Below are 18,465 nucleotides of genomic sequence, written 5' to 3' on the forward strand. Positions count from 1 at the left end.
TCCAGCAAACAAGTCAGACAAGCACTTGTCAGATACAGCTTTAAAATAGTCAAATCTTGTCTTGAAGCACAGAAATTTTGGGGTCTGTTGGGCATTTTTGTTCACATATACTAAAAAGTTGCCTCTGGAACAAGACTGAAGCACAGTGAATCCAATCGACTCCACACTTACAGTTAAATATGAAATGTGTGCTTTGAGGTTTCAGTGAGGCAATAAAAATTTACAGTTGGCCAGCATGAGGGCACAGTAATGGATTCAAGATATTAGAAGCATTTGCCTCAACACCAAACAGCTTAGCTTAACTGAACTGATGTAAGCTGCAAGCAGGTGGTAAAAGCTGATTATGTTCTTTGAAATCCTTGTAAGAAACTGGCAAGTAAGATTCATAGCTATCAGGTAACTGAGGCAGCTATTACCATCTACAAAATGATGGAGCCCAGAGGTGTCCCTAGAGCAAACAGTTTTCCATCACCTGAAAGAGTGACTACTGGCTACAAGGATACTCAGACCAATTCCATTTTGCCTTATTATTGAAACAGTCTGACCAAGCCTTACCGTAGGCAGTTCACAGAAACAGAACTGTTCCATTAACCTAAAGAATTTAAAGAATTAAGGACTACTTAAACATAGGCCCAAACTAGGTGATGCAAAACTCCACTCCCCCTGCCCCAACTTAAAAGCTAATTCTGATGAGACAGAACCAGGTCCAACACAAACTCCTCTCTCCTGTGCCAGCTGTTAACTATTCTCATAAGCTTCTGCCCACTTTTGATCTCCTCACAAGTGAAACTACATTACTTCTGTCTGGCACAGGTACATCGGGAAGGAAGTTCAAAGGAGCTCATTTTCAACTCCACAATTGTGAAAACTAAGTAAATTACTTGAGAGATACAGACTTTCCAGGCAGACTTAGGAGGACCCCAACAGGTTTAATCTTGCCAATAGAATTCACTGTGGAATTTTCTTCTTATCCCAGAACTCACCGATTTGAAAATATGCGTTACTTAAAACCAAAAAAAAAACCTCATCTGCCACAAGACTGGGTGAAAGATTGAGTAATACTGAAAGAATCACCTTGAAAAATACAAAGCCTGATAAAACATAATACTTCATTTCAGGGTTAGCTCATCTATCCTTTTTATTTTTTTAATACTTTTTAAATGCTTATGTTTGTCAGACATTACATGTGCTACAATCAGTTCTCAAAAACAACCAAAGAACATCATGTACTGAAGGGAGCCTCATTTCAGTGTTTTAGTTAAAATTAGCGAAGCAATATCCAGGTTTCTTAAGGCTAAAGAAGGTTGAGATAGATACTCAAAGCAGACTCGATAAAACTGAGCTCCTATTTAGACATTAGAAAATTACTCACATCTCAACTGAGACTATATAACAACTGCTAGACATTGCTCAGGCAGCTCGAGACAACACTGAGCACAGCTTTTGCCATGTAGGAACAGAAAACTACATTTAAAATGTCACTGAAATGCGCTGCAACAGCACATTAGAATCCCTTTTAAAAGATTCACGCAGAATCTCACAGAGACAGAATACTGTCCATCTGCACAAAATATAACAGTTATGCAATCATTTAGTACCTTTCATAAAGGAAGGTAGAGGCAGAAAACAGAGGTAACTCATACTAATGACGCAAATTTACACACACGGCAAAAAATACAGCTGAAAAGTTAAAACCACAAAATTCACAACTCCGATTCGAAATGGTCCTGTCATATCCCTGGAGGATGTGCATTCTGACACAGCATCACTATGACTATTAGACTCCCATACTCCTTCCTAGACATCTTTGATACTGTCTCCAGTCAGAATGGAGATACTAAGCTAACAAAGCCTTTCAACTGTAGCAGATCACCTAAACCAAAAATATAATGAAATAAGGAAAAACAGAATTAACAGCTAGGCAACCAAGATACTGACTTAAATATTTCAGGCAACAGTGATGCTGCACGGAAGATCTTACGCCAGAGTAAGTCTGGTGTACATCTGCATACATTATTTATACACATTACACTTTACGTTAGCAAAAATACAAGCAGCCAAGCATTTTCTGTCAACCAACCAAACTGACAGGTGATAAAATGCTACGAAAACTAACTGGAAAACTGAAAGAAAACAAAGGAAAAGAAGATACAGGAACTAAGCATCCAGCCAAGTAAAATACAGGTTGTAAAACAGATGATGAAGGTGACCAGCTGAATGCCATAACACTACAGTTTGGCTTCTTTATCTACTACATTCTCCCACCATTTCTCCATCACTCACAGAAAAATGGGAAATTATGATCTCAACCCAAATGACCACAGGACTGATTTAACTACAGATAACAGCAATACCATTGCAATACCAAGTTAATCCATCCTTTCTGTAAAATAAATCCACCGTAATCCACAAAATTACAATTGGGGGTTTCTAAACTGTTCTTTTAGGGCAGATACTAGCACACAGCTATACTTGCATTAATATTGCCCAAGACAACAGATTGGACAACATACAAGAACAGATACAGCTGTTTATATATAAATTACCTAAGACAGGGTGGCTCTGGGTACCTGCCCATAGTAAGTTCTGTGGTATTTAATATTAATGTAATGACTCGTACTGAAAACAATAAGAAAAAAGTGAGTATGTTTCACAGAATATTCATATTCCATGGCAATGGATGGATTTTTAACCACCACTGCAGATCTCTCTTGCAGCAACATTTCAGTTCTGCATATCCTTGTGGATAGCACACACTTCAAAATTGTCAATAATGCAATAGCATTCCATTCAAATGTTTACATAGCTGAAGGAAAAGAAACACGTTTTTCATCAAAAAGATGACAACTTACACTTGAACTCTTCATAATCACCTTAAAAGACTAGAAGTTTAAAGGTGCTTCATACAACCTCTAAATTTACAGCTAGGGAGTTACAGAGACAATTGTGAGAAAAGTTGATATAATAAAAAAAAACACCAAACAGGATTGAGTTCCTTCGTAAATGGTTTCAGAATATCTGTATGGGCTTTACACAACCAGCTCATCACCAAGGTGGCAATCTACTTTTTTTGCCCCTGAATTTAAAAGGCTTGAAATAGAACTAATTTATATGAAACAGTAATGTTAATTTCTGCTATCTATTAACTTGCTGTGGAAGATATGTTTAATTAGCAGCTGTTGTTAAAAGAGTATACGGTCATTTCTCCAGTAAATAAAAAATAAACCCAACAAAAATAATAAAAAGATTCAAAAGCTGCCTGCCATTTTGCCACATAACAGCTGTCAGGAGAATACAACTAACTGGGGGGAAATGTGGAGGGGTAAGGATCAAATTAGGAGCTACATTAAAGGAGAACTTAATGGTGGTCAAGGATGAATTTAGAACCCTCAAGGTACAAATACAACAACTCATTAACTGTGACCCACAGAGACTTTATGGATAACATAGTTCTAATGTATTAAAACATTTCAGTTTTCTGAAGAAGTTCATACAGATAAACTAGAGTTCAAACACCCAGATAGCCACAGCTAAATCATTTTAACCATCCAAAACTCAGTTAAGCTTCAGCTGCAAGAAACAAATGCAGCGAAACCTACACACACACGCATGCAGACACTTCCCCTCCCCCATAAAATGCAATTTTTTATCTCAGTTAATAGGGTCCCTATCTTTTCATATTACAGAACTTATTACTTCAAGAATTTCCTTGTTTCTAGTGTTCTGCAACATCCATACAGCACAGCTAATAGTAACTGTATTCTGAAAAAAACCCACAGTTGTTTGAAAGTAAAATGTATAACCTCTTACCTGAGCATGAAAATTTGACATAGTCGTTGTCTCTATATCTTTCTTTCCCAAAATCTCCATTTTCACTGGTGAATTGGGAAAATTAAATGAAAAGTAGTCTAAAAAGTCAGGTAAATAAGTAGCTGCCCCATGAACAATACCCATTACATAGTAAGCTGCACAGTTTTCATTTTCACTAAAAACCAGACCCACAAACTCTTCTGCAAATCTCTCCATCTCCACAGGAGACAAGTGGGAGAGTTCATTACTGTAGGCATGGATAACTGATGCACCTCCGTTAGGCTGGTGCTCAATATGAATCAGCTGTTTGAACTCCAATGTGTCCAACCTTTTGAGTTTATTTTGAACCCGTGGCTCCTTTAACGAGACAAATGGAAACTCACTGTTCTCTGGTATCTTGGACTCACAGTCCTTCTTGGGATCCATATTTTTCCCACTGAAATCCTTAAGATGATCATCTATGATGCCTTTGGCTTCCTGATCCTCAATATCGGAAACCAATCCTGAGCAGATGGTCTGAATGGATTTGCTGTACATTTTTGGACGCTTCCTCTTCTCATTCTCTTTATGTTTCTTTTTCTTTTTCTTCTTAACTTTTTTAATCTGTAGCTCTTCTGCACTGGTTTTTGGTTTCTCCTTCCCACCTGTTGAGAGGAAAAAAAAGATCTAACTATCTTTATATACAAACTACATACTTAAAGATCAGGATTCAAAGTTACCAATACCCTCACTGTGGCACACAGACCAGAGACCAGTATCAAGGGTCACAACATTTATCTTACTGAAAATGAGTAGTAAGAGACACCTGCCACATTCACATTATGCCAGAGAAATAAGCTGGGGGGGGGTGGGTAAAAAAAAGTTTCCCAAGGCTGCTTTCATGATGAGTCACAATCCTTAATCACACCCTTTAACTGATTATCAGCAATCACTGTGCCAGAAAGTTGAGACACATTATGTGACAGCTGTCAAACATGGCCAAACAAGGGGTTTACAGTCAACAAATATCAACCATCATCAGCAAGCTGTTCACAAGATGCCACTGCCAAAACTTACCTTGTCAGATGGCTTTACATGGTCATTCTCCCAGAACTAAATAAACTTTAAGATGTATGCGGAAACATCTGAAAACTGACCCCATACTAAAAAAACACCACAAAAACCAAACAACAACTTAAAACAAAGCCACACAAAAAACAACCCATCACCAAAACCCAAAACCTCACAAAAGAGATATCAGCTTCAAGTTTACATAATATACAAGCTGAACAGAAAACAAACTGTAATAGCCTAAAGGCAAAAAGTACTCATTTGGGGGTAACATGTTCAAGCAATTCCCAAGGCAAACATTCTCCCTTGGTTTTGGGTTGGTTGGGGGTTTTTGTTTTGTTTTGCAAGTAATAAATGCAGTAGCCAGAAAAACTTCTGTCACTACACTGCCCTGAAGTCTAGCAGTTGAGATAATTTCACAATTTGATAAATCAAATTACTGGTCACGTTACAGCGCAAAATTATATTCACAACAAGGAATTCAAGATCAGCAAGTTCAGATGCTGTTTAGAAGTTAAGTTTTGCAATGAAACACAATTACAAATTCACAAAAGTTAGCCAGTCTCTACTACTGTGCTGTAGTAGACCAATTTCAGGTTGCAATCTTCAGCCCAAGTAATTCACAAGAGTCCTAAAAAAATACCAAACAAACCAACCACTCACAACTGTTGGTGCATAGAATCACATATTCTTAGTGATAATTAAGAGGTTCACATATGGAAGGTGCAGGTACTAGAAAGCAGAGCAAGCAACGAAGACATTTGTGTCTGAGCCTCTTGAGGTTCACGACAGCAACTACATACCTCTGGGATTTCTAAAGTTGAGGCAGTCGAGCTAGTTATCTCTCTAGCTTCTACCTTCTCATCCTGCAGGGGGAAGAGGTGGTTTGTGTGCCCTGGGGTCACTCAATTCTTATTTAGCCCAAACAAGGAAGTGGGCTCTAAGATTTCTTAACCTTATCCACACAGTTAAGAGCTACAAAGACTCCCTTCACTTTAAAGTAGATGTGTCTTGGCATACTCTATGAGCACAACTTCACTTTTAGCTGACCAAGTTCAACTGCCAAAAGGCAGAGTATCCTCATGAGAATCCGTCCTTTCATTAGGCTCAATTTAATGTAAAACCAGCATGGACCTCCGCAACTGGACTGCTTCATCTGGTATATGCAATATCCACTACTTGGTTAACCTCTTCCTTCTGCCCCAAGAGTCTCTAAATTTAGTGGGCACGGGCAGGCCAGAAAAAGCAGCAACACGTGCAAAACCAGCCACCTCAACCTTAGAGGAGTCCTGAAAACAGTTCATTGCACTCAAGTGCCCTGGCACCCTCAATGTTGTCACCTGATAAAAAACAAACAAAGAAAATCACCTACTGCTTCCTTTCTGGGGTATTCTAATGATGTCATTATGGCACCAGTTCCAAAAACAAAGAAATGGTTTACAATGGTAGGGAGTTCAGCATTACGGGCTTATAAATCCCAACCCAAACACCAAAATACAGAGACATTTCTTTCCACCTCTTGACTGCAGAAACATACAACTAGAGAGCATCCAAGAGTCTAAAGGCATTTCAAACTCCTAAAAATGCTTTACCTTTAAAAATTGTTTCACTCTACACATGAAAATTTGTTGCTACAGTGATAGATACCATAAAGAAGTCAAACATCTCAGATATTCTATCAGTTTGAATATAGAAAATACAGAATTATAGCACTGAATGCTGCAGCAGGGTGAGGCAGAGGGAAGCAGGGGGGCTAACTGTCAGCCCATTGGACTTGTTCTCAAATGGAGTTCAGATTTTTGTAGGGACTGGTCACTCAGATCTGGGACTTCTTGCATGGCTGGGAAAGGCTGCAGATTTATGTTCACTGGAGTACAATTAGCAGTAATGTAACTGGCAATAAATACAACAGCTTCTAAGCAAGAAGCTATTTGCTATGGCAAGAGCCAAATTGTTCTCTCATAGTTTACCACGTCTATAATCACTGAAGAAAACCTTAAAGAGACTGAAGATGAGCATCTATATGCCCTTGCTGAACATCCAGCTATTACATTCCATGATTACTAGTTGAAATGTAAAGTACTTAAATACAATATGGGTATGAAACTGTATCTGTGCAAAACTACCTCAAAAACTGCAACTTTGTTTCCACATTACAAGAAGGAAGAGTATCCGATTTCCCCTTTCAATCTGTCCCATTCCCTGCCTTTGATTGTATCTTCCAAGAAGTTTCACTAACATTCAATTTCATTCAACAACTCTGGTAATACGTGGTGGCTGATTTTTTTAATCCATCATTTAATGTATTTCACAGATGCAGCTACGCCAATAAAAAAAATAGCAAAACAAAACCAAACCACCCACAAACAAACAAAAGAAAAACCACAACAAAACCCTTTTAAGGTTACAAAACTACTAAACTACAAAACAGGCTTCCTAGAGAGGTGGTCGATACCCCAAACCTGTGATTTAAGAGCCATTTCAACAATGCCCTTAACATGCTTTAACTTTTGGTCAGCCTTGAAGTGATCAAGCAGTTGGACTAGATGTGGTAGGTACTTTTCAGCTGAAAGTTATTTATTCTGCTTAGCAATAAGCAGCACTCAAAAGAGCAAAGCCAAGGTCTCAAAAGCAGCAGCACTTCTATGACAGAAACAACAACACAACCCACCCAATATAACATCAAATTAAAATCAGACAGAGTTTAAATCTGTGTCTAACTATATGAAGTTCACATAAAACATATGATTACAACTGGTTTTGAGTACAAACTTTTTATAAATGTTTATTATATATTTTAGGAGGAATTACACTAAGACATTTTTGAAGTGAAAAACATTTATAATTTTGTGTTTTCATATCACCTCCATGAAATCTCCAAAAGGGAAAAATGCTCGTAACCACAAGATAAAAAAATTATTTTTCCAGTGTCCACCCCAGTCCTCCTTCAAGCTTGAGAAGAAATTTTCTTTTTCAGCTTTAAGTAAAAACATTTTAATACTATAGACTCTTCCTACTTTTGACCACAGAATACAAGGGTTATGCTATTTACACATATATCAAGTATTGAAGTTGATCAGTACACACTTTCCCAAATCGTAAGAACTTGCAAAAACAGTGCAACAATTTAGAACCAAATAAATATCTGCTAGCAGCCTCTCATCTCTTAGCACAGTTCTGTTCTTTTCCACAGAAGTTTTGGATCTCTGCATGTCAACAAGGATAGAACTGAGGCCATTGTTAATCTGAAGCACCTGGAAACCAGAGAGCAATCACTGAAAGAACAAAAGGCTGTGTAACAAAAAAAAACACAACAAAAACACACAACCCAAAACCTACATCACCAGAAGATCTAAGATGGGAAGTAGCAGAAACCCCTGAACTACTACTTGCAACTGGGAAGAGAGAAAAACCAGTGGGGAGTGTATATCCTTAGGAGACAAAGTAATCTCTTCTTCCAAGGGTCTGAGTTACTGATGCCGCTGGAGAGAAAAAAAGCCTTAAACTATGGAAGTCAGGAAAAAAGGTATTTCAAATGGGATTCTTTTAAAAAATTACTAGAATTAAAGACTTAAAAAAATATATATACCAACAAGAGTCAGACAGTTCCCTAAAAGCACTTGAAGCAAAAATTGAAAGATGACTTCAAAAACCAATTAGTAGTTTTGAGACTTTTTCACATTTACACAAGCTTACACTACTGCCTACACAGGACAAGTTCTGTCAAGAACTCCATTTCACACTGGCAGTAAATGATGTACATAGGAAAAATTTTTTAGATACTGTAGGCACTGTACATTGCAGAGGAAATTAGATTGCAATATTAAATTGAATACTGGAAGACTGGAAAAATGTTAAAACTCATAATTATTTGTTCAGCCTTCAAACGTGGCTATATGATACAGCTGAGCAATCTAAGAGCTCAGTGCCACAGATGGGAAAAGTCCAACTTCCCACTCTGCCAGTGCTCCTGGCACACAGTCCTGTACCATTCCTGGTACTGACTGATGCTCATCCGATTGCACAGTAAACTGACTTAATGGCTCAGCAGACAACTATTCACCGTGCTGCTAGATTAGTGACCAGAATTGGTTCCCTGTATTGTCAGACAGGAACTAGAGAAGGGAGAGCACCGACAGCAGGCAGTGAGGAACAGCAGAACCCACCCCTCAACAGTGGCAGCAAACCATTATCTACTTAGCAGCATTCCCCACTACACCTTCATCTGCCCACCCCAAGCATTGAAGGCTGAATTTTTTATGGGTAAAATAAAAATACACACACACCCCACACTAACTTAGCATGTATATGAGGTAGGACCAAGTTCCTATCAAACCTTAACAGAAACCTTCCTAACCCAAAAGTTTGAACTTTCACATTTAAGGTTAAAGTTACACAATTTACCTTTTTAAAGATAGCATTCCAGTACATTTAACTGTAATACAGATCAGACTGCAATTTCTTCCCTCTTTCCTTATTACAGTGAGCATGTGGGTGGTGCTGTACAATGCTTGTTCCCAATACTGCTTTGATATCAACATATACCCAAACATAGAATATTTGTGTTCAATTATTTTTGCATACAGCAAAGTTTTCCTGAGAAATACAAACACAAAATGGAAAACTGATTTCTAGTAGTATTTACCAGCAAAGCTTTAATAGAATTTCACAGAATGCCTGCACATCTCTACCTAAGGGTTCTGCTCTGCTGAATTTCAAAGATCCACTCTTAAGCAGGTGTTTCAAGCTGCTCAGAAATTGCAAAGACTTCAATAGCAAAAGGAATTAATTTGCGGAAATACTGGGATTGCTATCAGCAATGCCCAATAAAGTACTTTCATCTTATTCCTTCTTTTGCATTAGCTGTAGAGAGGAGCAGAAATACACTCATTCAGTCACCACTCTGCTGCATATATCAAAATACTTTAAAGCAAAATGTGCTGCTTCTTCCAAAACCAGTAATGCTGCTTTGACACTTGGCTGACAGACACCAAAAAAAAAACCACACACACCAGCTGCCTTCAATGTCACCTTCAATTTCTCCCTAGGACAGTAATCAAGTTACCTCCCAGCAGACATACAGAACTTGTTGAAAACTTAAGCAAGCAATCCAGAAGGCTAAATAAAAATCCAAACACTGTAAAGACTGAGATACTCAAACTAGCTTTGTTTTAAGCAAGATTTGGCAGCAGTAGCGCAGCACTTCATGCAAGATAACTTGCTCCACCTCTTAAGTTGTTACTATTCAGGCACACACTCACAACCCAAAACTTTCAAAACAGGCGTTTCAGAGTCATCACCAGCAATCATAAAGGTGCACACATACACACACATAGAACTGCTAGAATCTAAATTTCAGCCAAGACAGTAGCCATATTGCAATGCACGACATCCTGTGTCTCAGATGCATTTAGACAAGCACAGCTACTGGAAACACCTATAAACAAGATGAAAACCTTATTTCGCTGCATGATTCAGAAACACAGAAGAGCAGTAAGAATTTTCACTTGTATTAGAAAAGTCTTTTATTTAGGGTGAGTGAGAGAACTGCTTTGGGACTCCAAGAATGAGGAGTAACAGGGGTGGGTAGAAAAACCCTCAGCACCCATAGACATCTACAGGAACTTTCCCCTTGATCCAATGTTAAAAAGCAGACTGAGCTCACACTTCACCGAGTGTAAAAGCCCAAAGAACAGCAAAATAAAATTTTGCTTATTCTTTTATTTGGCTAGCAATATCTGCACAAAGATGAAGTTAAAAATACAGTGCAAGATTTATAAGTAAAACGTAAGAATAGAAACCTGTGTTCATTCTGTTCGTGCATGCACACACTCAGCAATAACAGAACTACCTCAAAACAATTTTTAACCACCTTCTAGGCAAGTCAGGCCTTATATACCACAAACAGTTCTGCTGCTGCACACATCTACATGATGGGTAGATGTTTCAAGGTTGACACAGTAAATTTTTTTCTTGTGGTGCCACAATATCCCTGTCACTCACAGGGCAAGACTCATCATTAAGGACTGAGACTCAGAACTGTTCTAATTTTACGCAAATAAGCCAATGTTCCATTGTTACTAGATGGTATGTACTTGTAATTTAAATTGGTGCTAGACAGCCCAAACCCTGGAAAGATTCCTTCCAAGTGTGCGTTTTTATAAGAAGAAAACTCAGAAATTACCTGAAGTTGATTTTATGTTGTGTTTTGTCCATGAGATCATTTGATCTGAACTTTTACTTAAGCAGGGGCCACAAAGCTTTTACTTCAGTTGTTTCAACTACAGCAGTGTTTCTCAACTTCAAGGTCACAGTCCCAAAAGGGTTAGGAACTTTAGAAGTTTAAAAAAACACTAAAACACAAACCACCACACCCCAACATTAGCAACAACACTAGATTGTTCTGTTCCCACAGTTTTCTAGCTAACAGCTAGTAGCAGGAAGGGAGAAGGGATATACATTTTTTTTAAACACAGCCAGTAACCAGTCAGTTTTTACTTCCTCACTTTAGGAGGGCTCTGTCACCCAAGTTTAACAGAGCTGGGCAGCAGCTGCGGGGGGTGGGGGGGGTGGGGGTGGTGGTGTAGGAGCACAAAGGGAAGAACACCAGTGCAGAGGAGCCCTAAGCAGGACCACATTTCCTACATTTTTCAACTGAGCATAGCATCTTACTCATTCTATGGCACACAAAGAGTCACAGAAGTATCAACTAACTGCAGCTACGCTACTTGTTCTGCAGTGAGAGATCAGCCTGAATATTCTTGTCACCAGCTACAAGACATTATTTAAATCTTTAGCTTGGTCCTGTACCAACTATCTCCTACTGTAGTACTACAAGAAGTTCTACCTAGTACTCTCCAGTAAGGGGATAGGTAAAAAGTAACTTCCAACTAATGATCTTCACCTTCCTCCCATAGGCTCACAAGGTGAGACACGCGACTCAAGCATTTTCTAGTGTTCTCACTGCAATTCAGACTAAAGCTACTGACATATTAGAAATTTATGACAACCCAGCTTTGCTACAGCTCTCCAGGCTAAGTCTTTAAATAGCCAACACAGAAATCCCAGTTCAAACCACAAGTGTCCCCCCGGATCTTCCAATGAGTTTAAAGTTCATAACCACAAACAACTACAAAATAGCTTAGAATACGAGCAGCCAAGACACCATCCACCAACCAGTAAATAAAATATGCATAGACAGCGCAAGTGTTCTTGGAGGCACTGCCACTTACAGTAGCAAAAAAGAAAAAAAAAACCCACACCAAAAAAAAAAGCCACCCAGCACAAGAAAAACCACAAGAAGCCCTTTAGATCCTAAAAAGCCCTCAAGCTGGTAGCAGCCAGATAATTAACGGACAGAATTTTCCATTTTGATTTTAACATATCATCATGTATTATGAAATTTTTTCAGTGATTTTCAAAAGGGTTAAAACAACCTTTAACAATAGAGTTAAAACATGCACACAGAATTCTGCAGTCACTCTGCAAATAAGGAGAATGAGCAAGATCAACTGCTGACAGGTTGAAAAGATAATATGTTTGTTTTCAGCACATGGTATAACTTCAAGGTGTCTCACTACACAGCCCAGGAAACAAACCAAACAGCAGGAGTACCACTGAGAACTGACAGCTATCTTGTTCTATTTATAGGCTTGAAAGCTTGACTATAAAACATCAGAAGAGTCAAGCCTGAAATACATCAAATAATCCTATTTTATGTTGTTTCTGCCCTCCTGGAAGTTGAATAGTCACAATGACCTGGAGAATTCATGATTTTCAGAAAGTGGCACCTATAGACATAAGAACACAGGATGTCCTAAAAGCTGCTACAAGGATACACATTGACTCCTACCATGTTTAGCTCATTAACATAACTGCCTCTTACCCAGAGCCACACAGGAAAATCCTAATATGCTTTGCCCCATACTCTTTCCAACAACTGCACTTATGAAAGCTTCAATGGGATATCGTAAGATAAGCAGAAATTTATAAAGTGATTAATTAAAAAATCTAAAGTTTAAAATACTTTCAGTTAATTCTATACTTTCATAGTGTTTGTTGTAAACTTTGCAGTCTCTAGAGTCCAGTCACCAGAGTTACCACATTAAATACATGTATGTAAAATTACAGATTGACTCTTTAAAATACTTTTACAAAGTACACAAAAAAACAGCAAACTATTATTCCTTCCACACTGCTAAATCTCTACTCTCCAAATAAGTTAAGATTCAAATTAAAAACCGTAACAGAAAACCCACCCAGACTGAAAACAAGGATAGAAACTTGGTGGAGGGGGAAGGTGTAACAGCATATTTCTGTTCAAAATAAGTCTGCGTATAACAATAAGAATCTATAAGGTGAATCAGGGCAAAATTTTTTGTGCAATTCCACATGTGTGGATCTTAAAATAGTCTATGGGGTGAAAAATGCTAACTTAATCATCTCAATTCAATGAAGCCTTCAACTTCAAGCAGCAAAGGCAGTAAATGCATTCCTTGACCAGCATTTTTCATCCTCCTATGGAAGAACTTTAAAGACGATTGAGTAACCCACATTAGAAGCAGATGGTTTTTTTAAATGACTGACAGTATTTTATCTGTGGCATCGAAGTCAGAACTGAAACCCACTTTACATATACAACACAAGCACAGGACAAAAAAAAAAATATTTATTGTGCACCCAGCCTAGCTACCTATACTAAGCAAGAAGCTGGAGTTAGAAACACTATTCTCAAACAAAGAGTTCCTATAAATGTGACAGCACTGCAATTCTCTCTGGAGTCTTTAATTCTTTGTCTTTGAAGTAAGGTAATTAAACTACAATTATTTCCACAGTCTTCACCATAAAGAGAAGTACCAAATAATACATGTGCATACGCTACACAGAGGCTATCATAATTCATACTCACAGCCTTCAGATCAGTATTTCAGATTCTTAAAAAAACCACACACACACAAAACAGTCACACATATGGAAACCTTTTAACCTGCATAGATTTTGTAGGCAGTGGTAGAAAAAGACTTGACTTTTGTTCTTCATTGCAGTACCAGAAGTCCTTGCTACAAGCTCCAGATCCCCACCTCCAGCAATGCACACTTCAAAGCTATTAGAACACAGCTCTCCATCCAGCTACCACCTGCTCCATCCCAACACAGCTGGCACTGACAGTGTCTCACCCTGCCCAGACAACAGCAGAGGCTGCTCAAGTCCAACACTGCTGGTTCATTTTAGCTTTCAAAGATTTATGGAGCCAACTGAAAGGACTAGCTGAACTGAAGGAGTAATGGAGGCTGCAGTAGCTTCAGGGGTAGAAATTAATCAGTTGTGTAAAGGGATGGGAAGGAACCAAGAGCAAACAGCTCCAGAAAATGTGGAAAAGCGATCCACCAGCTACACAAAAGGTAAAGAAATTTAATACATTCTTCCTGAACAAATGTTGGAGGCCCACTGGAATTTAGAACAGCTCTGCTCTTAGTGATCTCATAGCACATATTCCGCCTGTGTTTTACTCACGTATTTTATTAGTAAAAATTGATAACTTGCTGCTGAAGGGCTGTGAAGCAAAGTCAGTATTACAGGCAAATCAGCGTTGTGGGTTGTGTCCCCTGCACCCTTACACCAGTCTTTCCCATCCTATCAATGTCTCATCAACTAAAACACACTGCATACAAATCCCTCAGTGTTTTCTCTAAAGGCACACAAAGACAAAATAGAGCAGATAGAAAAAAGCATGCAGCATGACTCAGAGGTAGGTCTCGTCTTAAAATATACCAGGTTTTATAATTACTTCTGTGCAAAACACACCTATAAAAAAATTTAAAAGGTTCCTAAGAATGTACAATTAAGTGTAATTTCTCCCAGAAGGATAAAAAAAATCTTTAGAAAACAATTCACTTACAGACATTCATACCAGCACAATAAAGATGTTGGTTCTCCCTTCTTCCCTGCATTTTGGCGTTCCATAAACCGAGGCATTCAATCTTGCCGAAACACACACTAGGCATTTCTCCTACTGCTTTTTTAGAAATCACTGTGCTCTGATATAATAATGAGAAAAATACCATTTTTTCTTTTTAAAGGGGAAACACAAATGGGACTGTATACAGATAAGCCTATTAATCCTTTTTCTTTCTGCAGGACCTCTAGTAACCCTCAGCCATGTCCTGCTGTGAAATTTTGTAATGAAACTTTCAATTTTTTAAAGAGGTAATGTTTTCATTATGCAGATTTTGAAAAGTAAATTTACAAAATCAGGAACTAAGTGATTTAACAATAAGCACGTTCCAAGCAGCTTTTTTCCAAAAACTGAGCTCTTCCTTCCACATAAACTAAGAGAAAAAGGAGCAATTATGTAGCCTTATTCTACAGAGAACACAGCTCCAAGTAGAAAAGGACGACAAAAACTCTTTTTATTCTGCATGTATAAAAAAGCCATCAGAGCCAAATATTTCCTTTAACAGCCTCAGGAACAGCAAAAATACCCATTTTTTGGGGGGTTGCCCTTCTCCAGCATGAGCAGGTTTTATCACTGCTTTCAATAGAACCACAATTCAAGTTTGGGCTGATGAACAGCTTACATCCCTAGGCTTCCCAGTGCAAGTCAAATCTTCCACACTCATTTCAAGGCACCAAGACCAGCTCTATCCACCAACTCTTCCTCAAAAAGGATCAGTCCCTCAGTACTGACCTAATCTTCTATAAACAGCCACCTTTTATCTTGGACAGCTAGTTTAACTGCCTGAAGTCAAGTAGGCTATTACCTCCACCTCCTCAATGAAAGTCACTACCAGGAAAAAAAAAAAAAAAAAAAAAACCACCAAAACAGACAAAGCCCAAAACACTAACGATTTACAACATAGGAAGAAAAGCATTCAGCAGATGGTCAAGAGTAACATTTCACAAGATACAGATCTAATGCCTACAAAGAAACAAGCTGTATGTAGAGACCAGCAGTATAGTCTCTTAACACGCACAAAAAAACAACCACAAAACCTAAAACCCAAAGAAGAGGAAAGTAGATTAGTTTGAAACCTTTGTTCCTAAGCCCACACAGGGAATTCTGAGCTCAGAATAAAAGGGCTTCGAGTTGAACTGTTATTCCCCAGGAAGAAGATAACATTAGATGAAGAAATAATAACGTTTGAGAAGGTCAGAGGCACTGACCACTAATACATGCAAGAAGTCTCATCTTAAAGCACTTTTGCCTTTGTTCCCTTGCCCTCAGCTTCCAGGATGTAAAACTAGATCAGCAGAAGGAATCAGGAAGCGTTACACAAACTTCACAGCACATACAAGCACATCAGTCAGATTTTGGAGGCCCACAGAAGACATCCAGAGCTGCTGTTCTGAATTGGATCCTCTCCACTGGGTTTGTATCATCTGCTCTAAACAACTGCTCTCCTGACCACTCCCTTCTTTCCCTGAAATAGCAGCGAATTTTGCAGGATACAGGCAAATCAAATATAGCCTCTACAATTCCCACCAACACCATAAAGAACACCTAAAACATGATACTTGGCTGATAACATCACATCTATGAAATAAGGCACCCAAAGCTGTAACGCTGTTCTGTGAGAAGAACCCATTCTGCTACTCAACTAGCTCAGAACACCAGAAGAGTTCTAACAGAGCCCCTCTACATAGGCTTTTTTTATATTAATTGAAAATAAAGCACCATTTGAGGCCAAATATCCCCATTAGGTATCATATTAGATCTGTGTAACAAGACTTGCTGTCTTTGCAGCTTCCACCTTATCAGCTGAATGACAATAGAAAGAGGACACAGTGTAAAAAACCCCAAAAGGCTGGCAGACACAGGCAAACAAAACCTGAAGAGCTCACCGTTGAGGCAGTTGTGTGTTGCCCAGTATCACAACCACCAACTTCCTTTCATGCTCAGCAAAGAAAAGCCACATCTGTTCTTTTCACAGGAAGTCAGCAGCTTACACATTCCTCATTGTCTAAGCCAATTGTTCACCACAGGTTTTAAGCTGTTGTAGTTGTTAATACAGTTACTCAGAGCTCTGCTTAAAGTATAATACATGACGCTGTAATTACAGGGTTCCATGCCTCTGACCTATAAGTATTTTGAATACAATGGTTTGTTTTGGGGGGTTCAGGTTTTTGTTTGTAAATTAAATCCTACAGCAGACAAGATAACAGAAAAACATATAAGGAATTTGTTCCTAACTTCAAAAGCATTGAGTCTGAAAATAACATTTAAAAAATAAATAGTTGGTCTACTTAAGTAAGTGACATCCTCACAGAAAAAGCCATGCAGCATGACCTGCTCAAGTGAAGAGTGAGGTGGTTCAAGACTTGGGTTAACTGCTCTGCTGAAAGGGTCGCGATCAGCAGCACAAAGTCCAGCTGGAGGACAGATGCTACTGCAGTAACTCAGATATTGATACCTTGTGCCAATGCTGTTCATCATCATCATTAACGACCAGCATCATGGGACGGAGCACACCCTCAGCAACTTTGCAGGTGTTGCAAAACCAGAAGGAGCTGTTGATGCACCACAGGGTTGTGCTGCCAGCGAGAGTGACCTCGGGAGGCTGTAGGAATGGGTCAACTCTGTGGACGCATGAAGTCATCACAGGGGCGCGCAAAGAGGAACAGCCCTGTGTGCCAGCACAGGCTGGGGCCCAGCTGGCTGGGCAGCAGCCTGACAGAGGTGGCCTTGGGGGTCCTGGTGGATGACAGGTTGACCGTAAGCCCACCAGCGTGCCTTCCTGGTAAAGCAGGCCAGCAGCCTCCCGGACAGGATTAGGAAGAGCACTGCCAGCAGGTTGAGGGAGATGATTCTTCCCCCGCTGCTCACCACTGCTGAGACATCCAGAATATCACATCAAGTTCTGGGCTTGCCAGTCAGGCTCCCTTCCAACCTAAACTACTGTGCAATTCCAAGATTCAGTGGATGTACGAGCAAGTGTGACAGCACAATCTTAATTACATCCCATTACAGTAAATGAAGTTGAAGAAATCAGCCAGAATGAAGGCTGCCTGTTGCACAGTTTTTCACTATTTGACAAAGTTCCTGAATTATTCTCCTTACTCACTCGGTTTTGTGCATTTAATGTCAGATATAAGATGTGACATGGATTCATTTTTCTTCTTCACAATACATAAAGTTATAACCTTCTTCAGTAACTGCAGGGAAGATACAGGTATCACCAGTATTATTACTCAAAGTATTAGTCTTTACTACTACTGTATAAGCAACATTGTGGTAACAGCTGTATTTTTTACCTCCACTACCAAACACAGTCGACAAAAAAATTAACATTTATAGCTAAATTTTAATTTACAACCCTCATACCAACTAACTGGGGGAAATGGCATTTAAATTAAAAACACAGTATTAAAACCCCGTATCATAACTAACAACAAAAATTTTCAAACACCAAAATGAAATATTACTACATAGTTTGAACATACCTTTTTGCAATAATTTGACTTCTCCATTTTCTTTCTTGATTTCATTCATTATTTTGTGCTTCTTCTTCTCTTTTTGCTTCTTTTCCCTTTCTTTAATTTTGTCTTTGATTTGAGCTGAAAAGCAAATATTTTACAATTAAGTAGGAACGGAAAACTAATTGTTGC

The 18,465-nt window shown here is 38.8% G+C and overlaps 1 protein-coding gene across 2 annotated transcripts in view; it reads right to left on the bottom strand.

Moving 5' to 3' along the window:
• Positions 1-18,465, bottom strand: part of RSBN1L (round spermatid basic protein 1 like) — a 53,599-nt gene that overhangs the window by 21,126 nt on the left and 14,008 nt on the right. The window contains exons 2-4 of one of the 2 annotated variants that reach the window (XM_055710731.1): positions 18,301-18,414; positions 4,194-4,454; positions 3,811-3,875 (exon numbers count right to left, since the gene is read on the bottom strand). In XM_055710731.1, the coding sequence (XP_055566706.1) occupies positions 3,811-3,875; positions 4,194-4,454; positions 18,301-18,414 (440 nt within the window). Of the gene's footprint in view, positions 1-3,810; positions 4,455-18,300; positions 18,415-18,465 lie in introns of both variants that reach the window. The other variant, XM_055710730.1, reaches the window with a different exon arrangement.

The sequence above is a fragment of the Falco cherrug genome, chromosome 5, assembly GCF_023634085.1.
Source record: "Falco cherrug isolate bFalChe1 chromosome 5, bFalChe1.pri, whole genome shotgun sequence".
In the NCBI taxonomy this organism is placed as follows: domain Eukaryota; kingdom Metazoa; phylum Chordata; class Aves; order Falconiformes; family Falconidae; genus Falco; species Falco cherrug.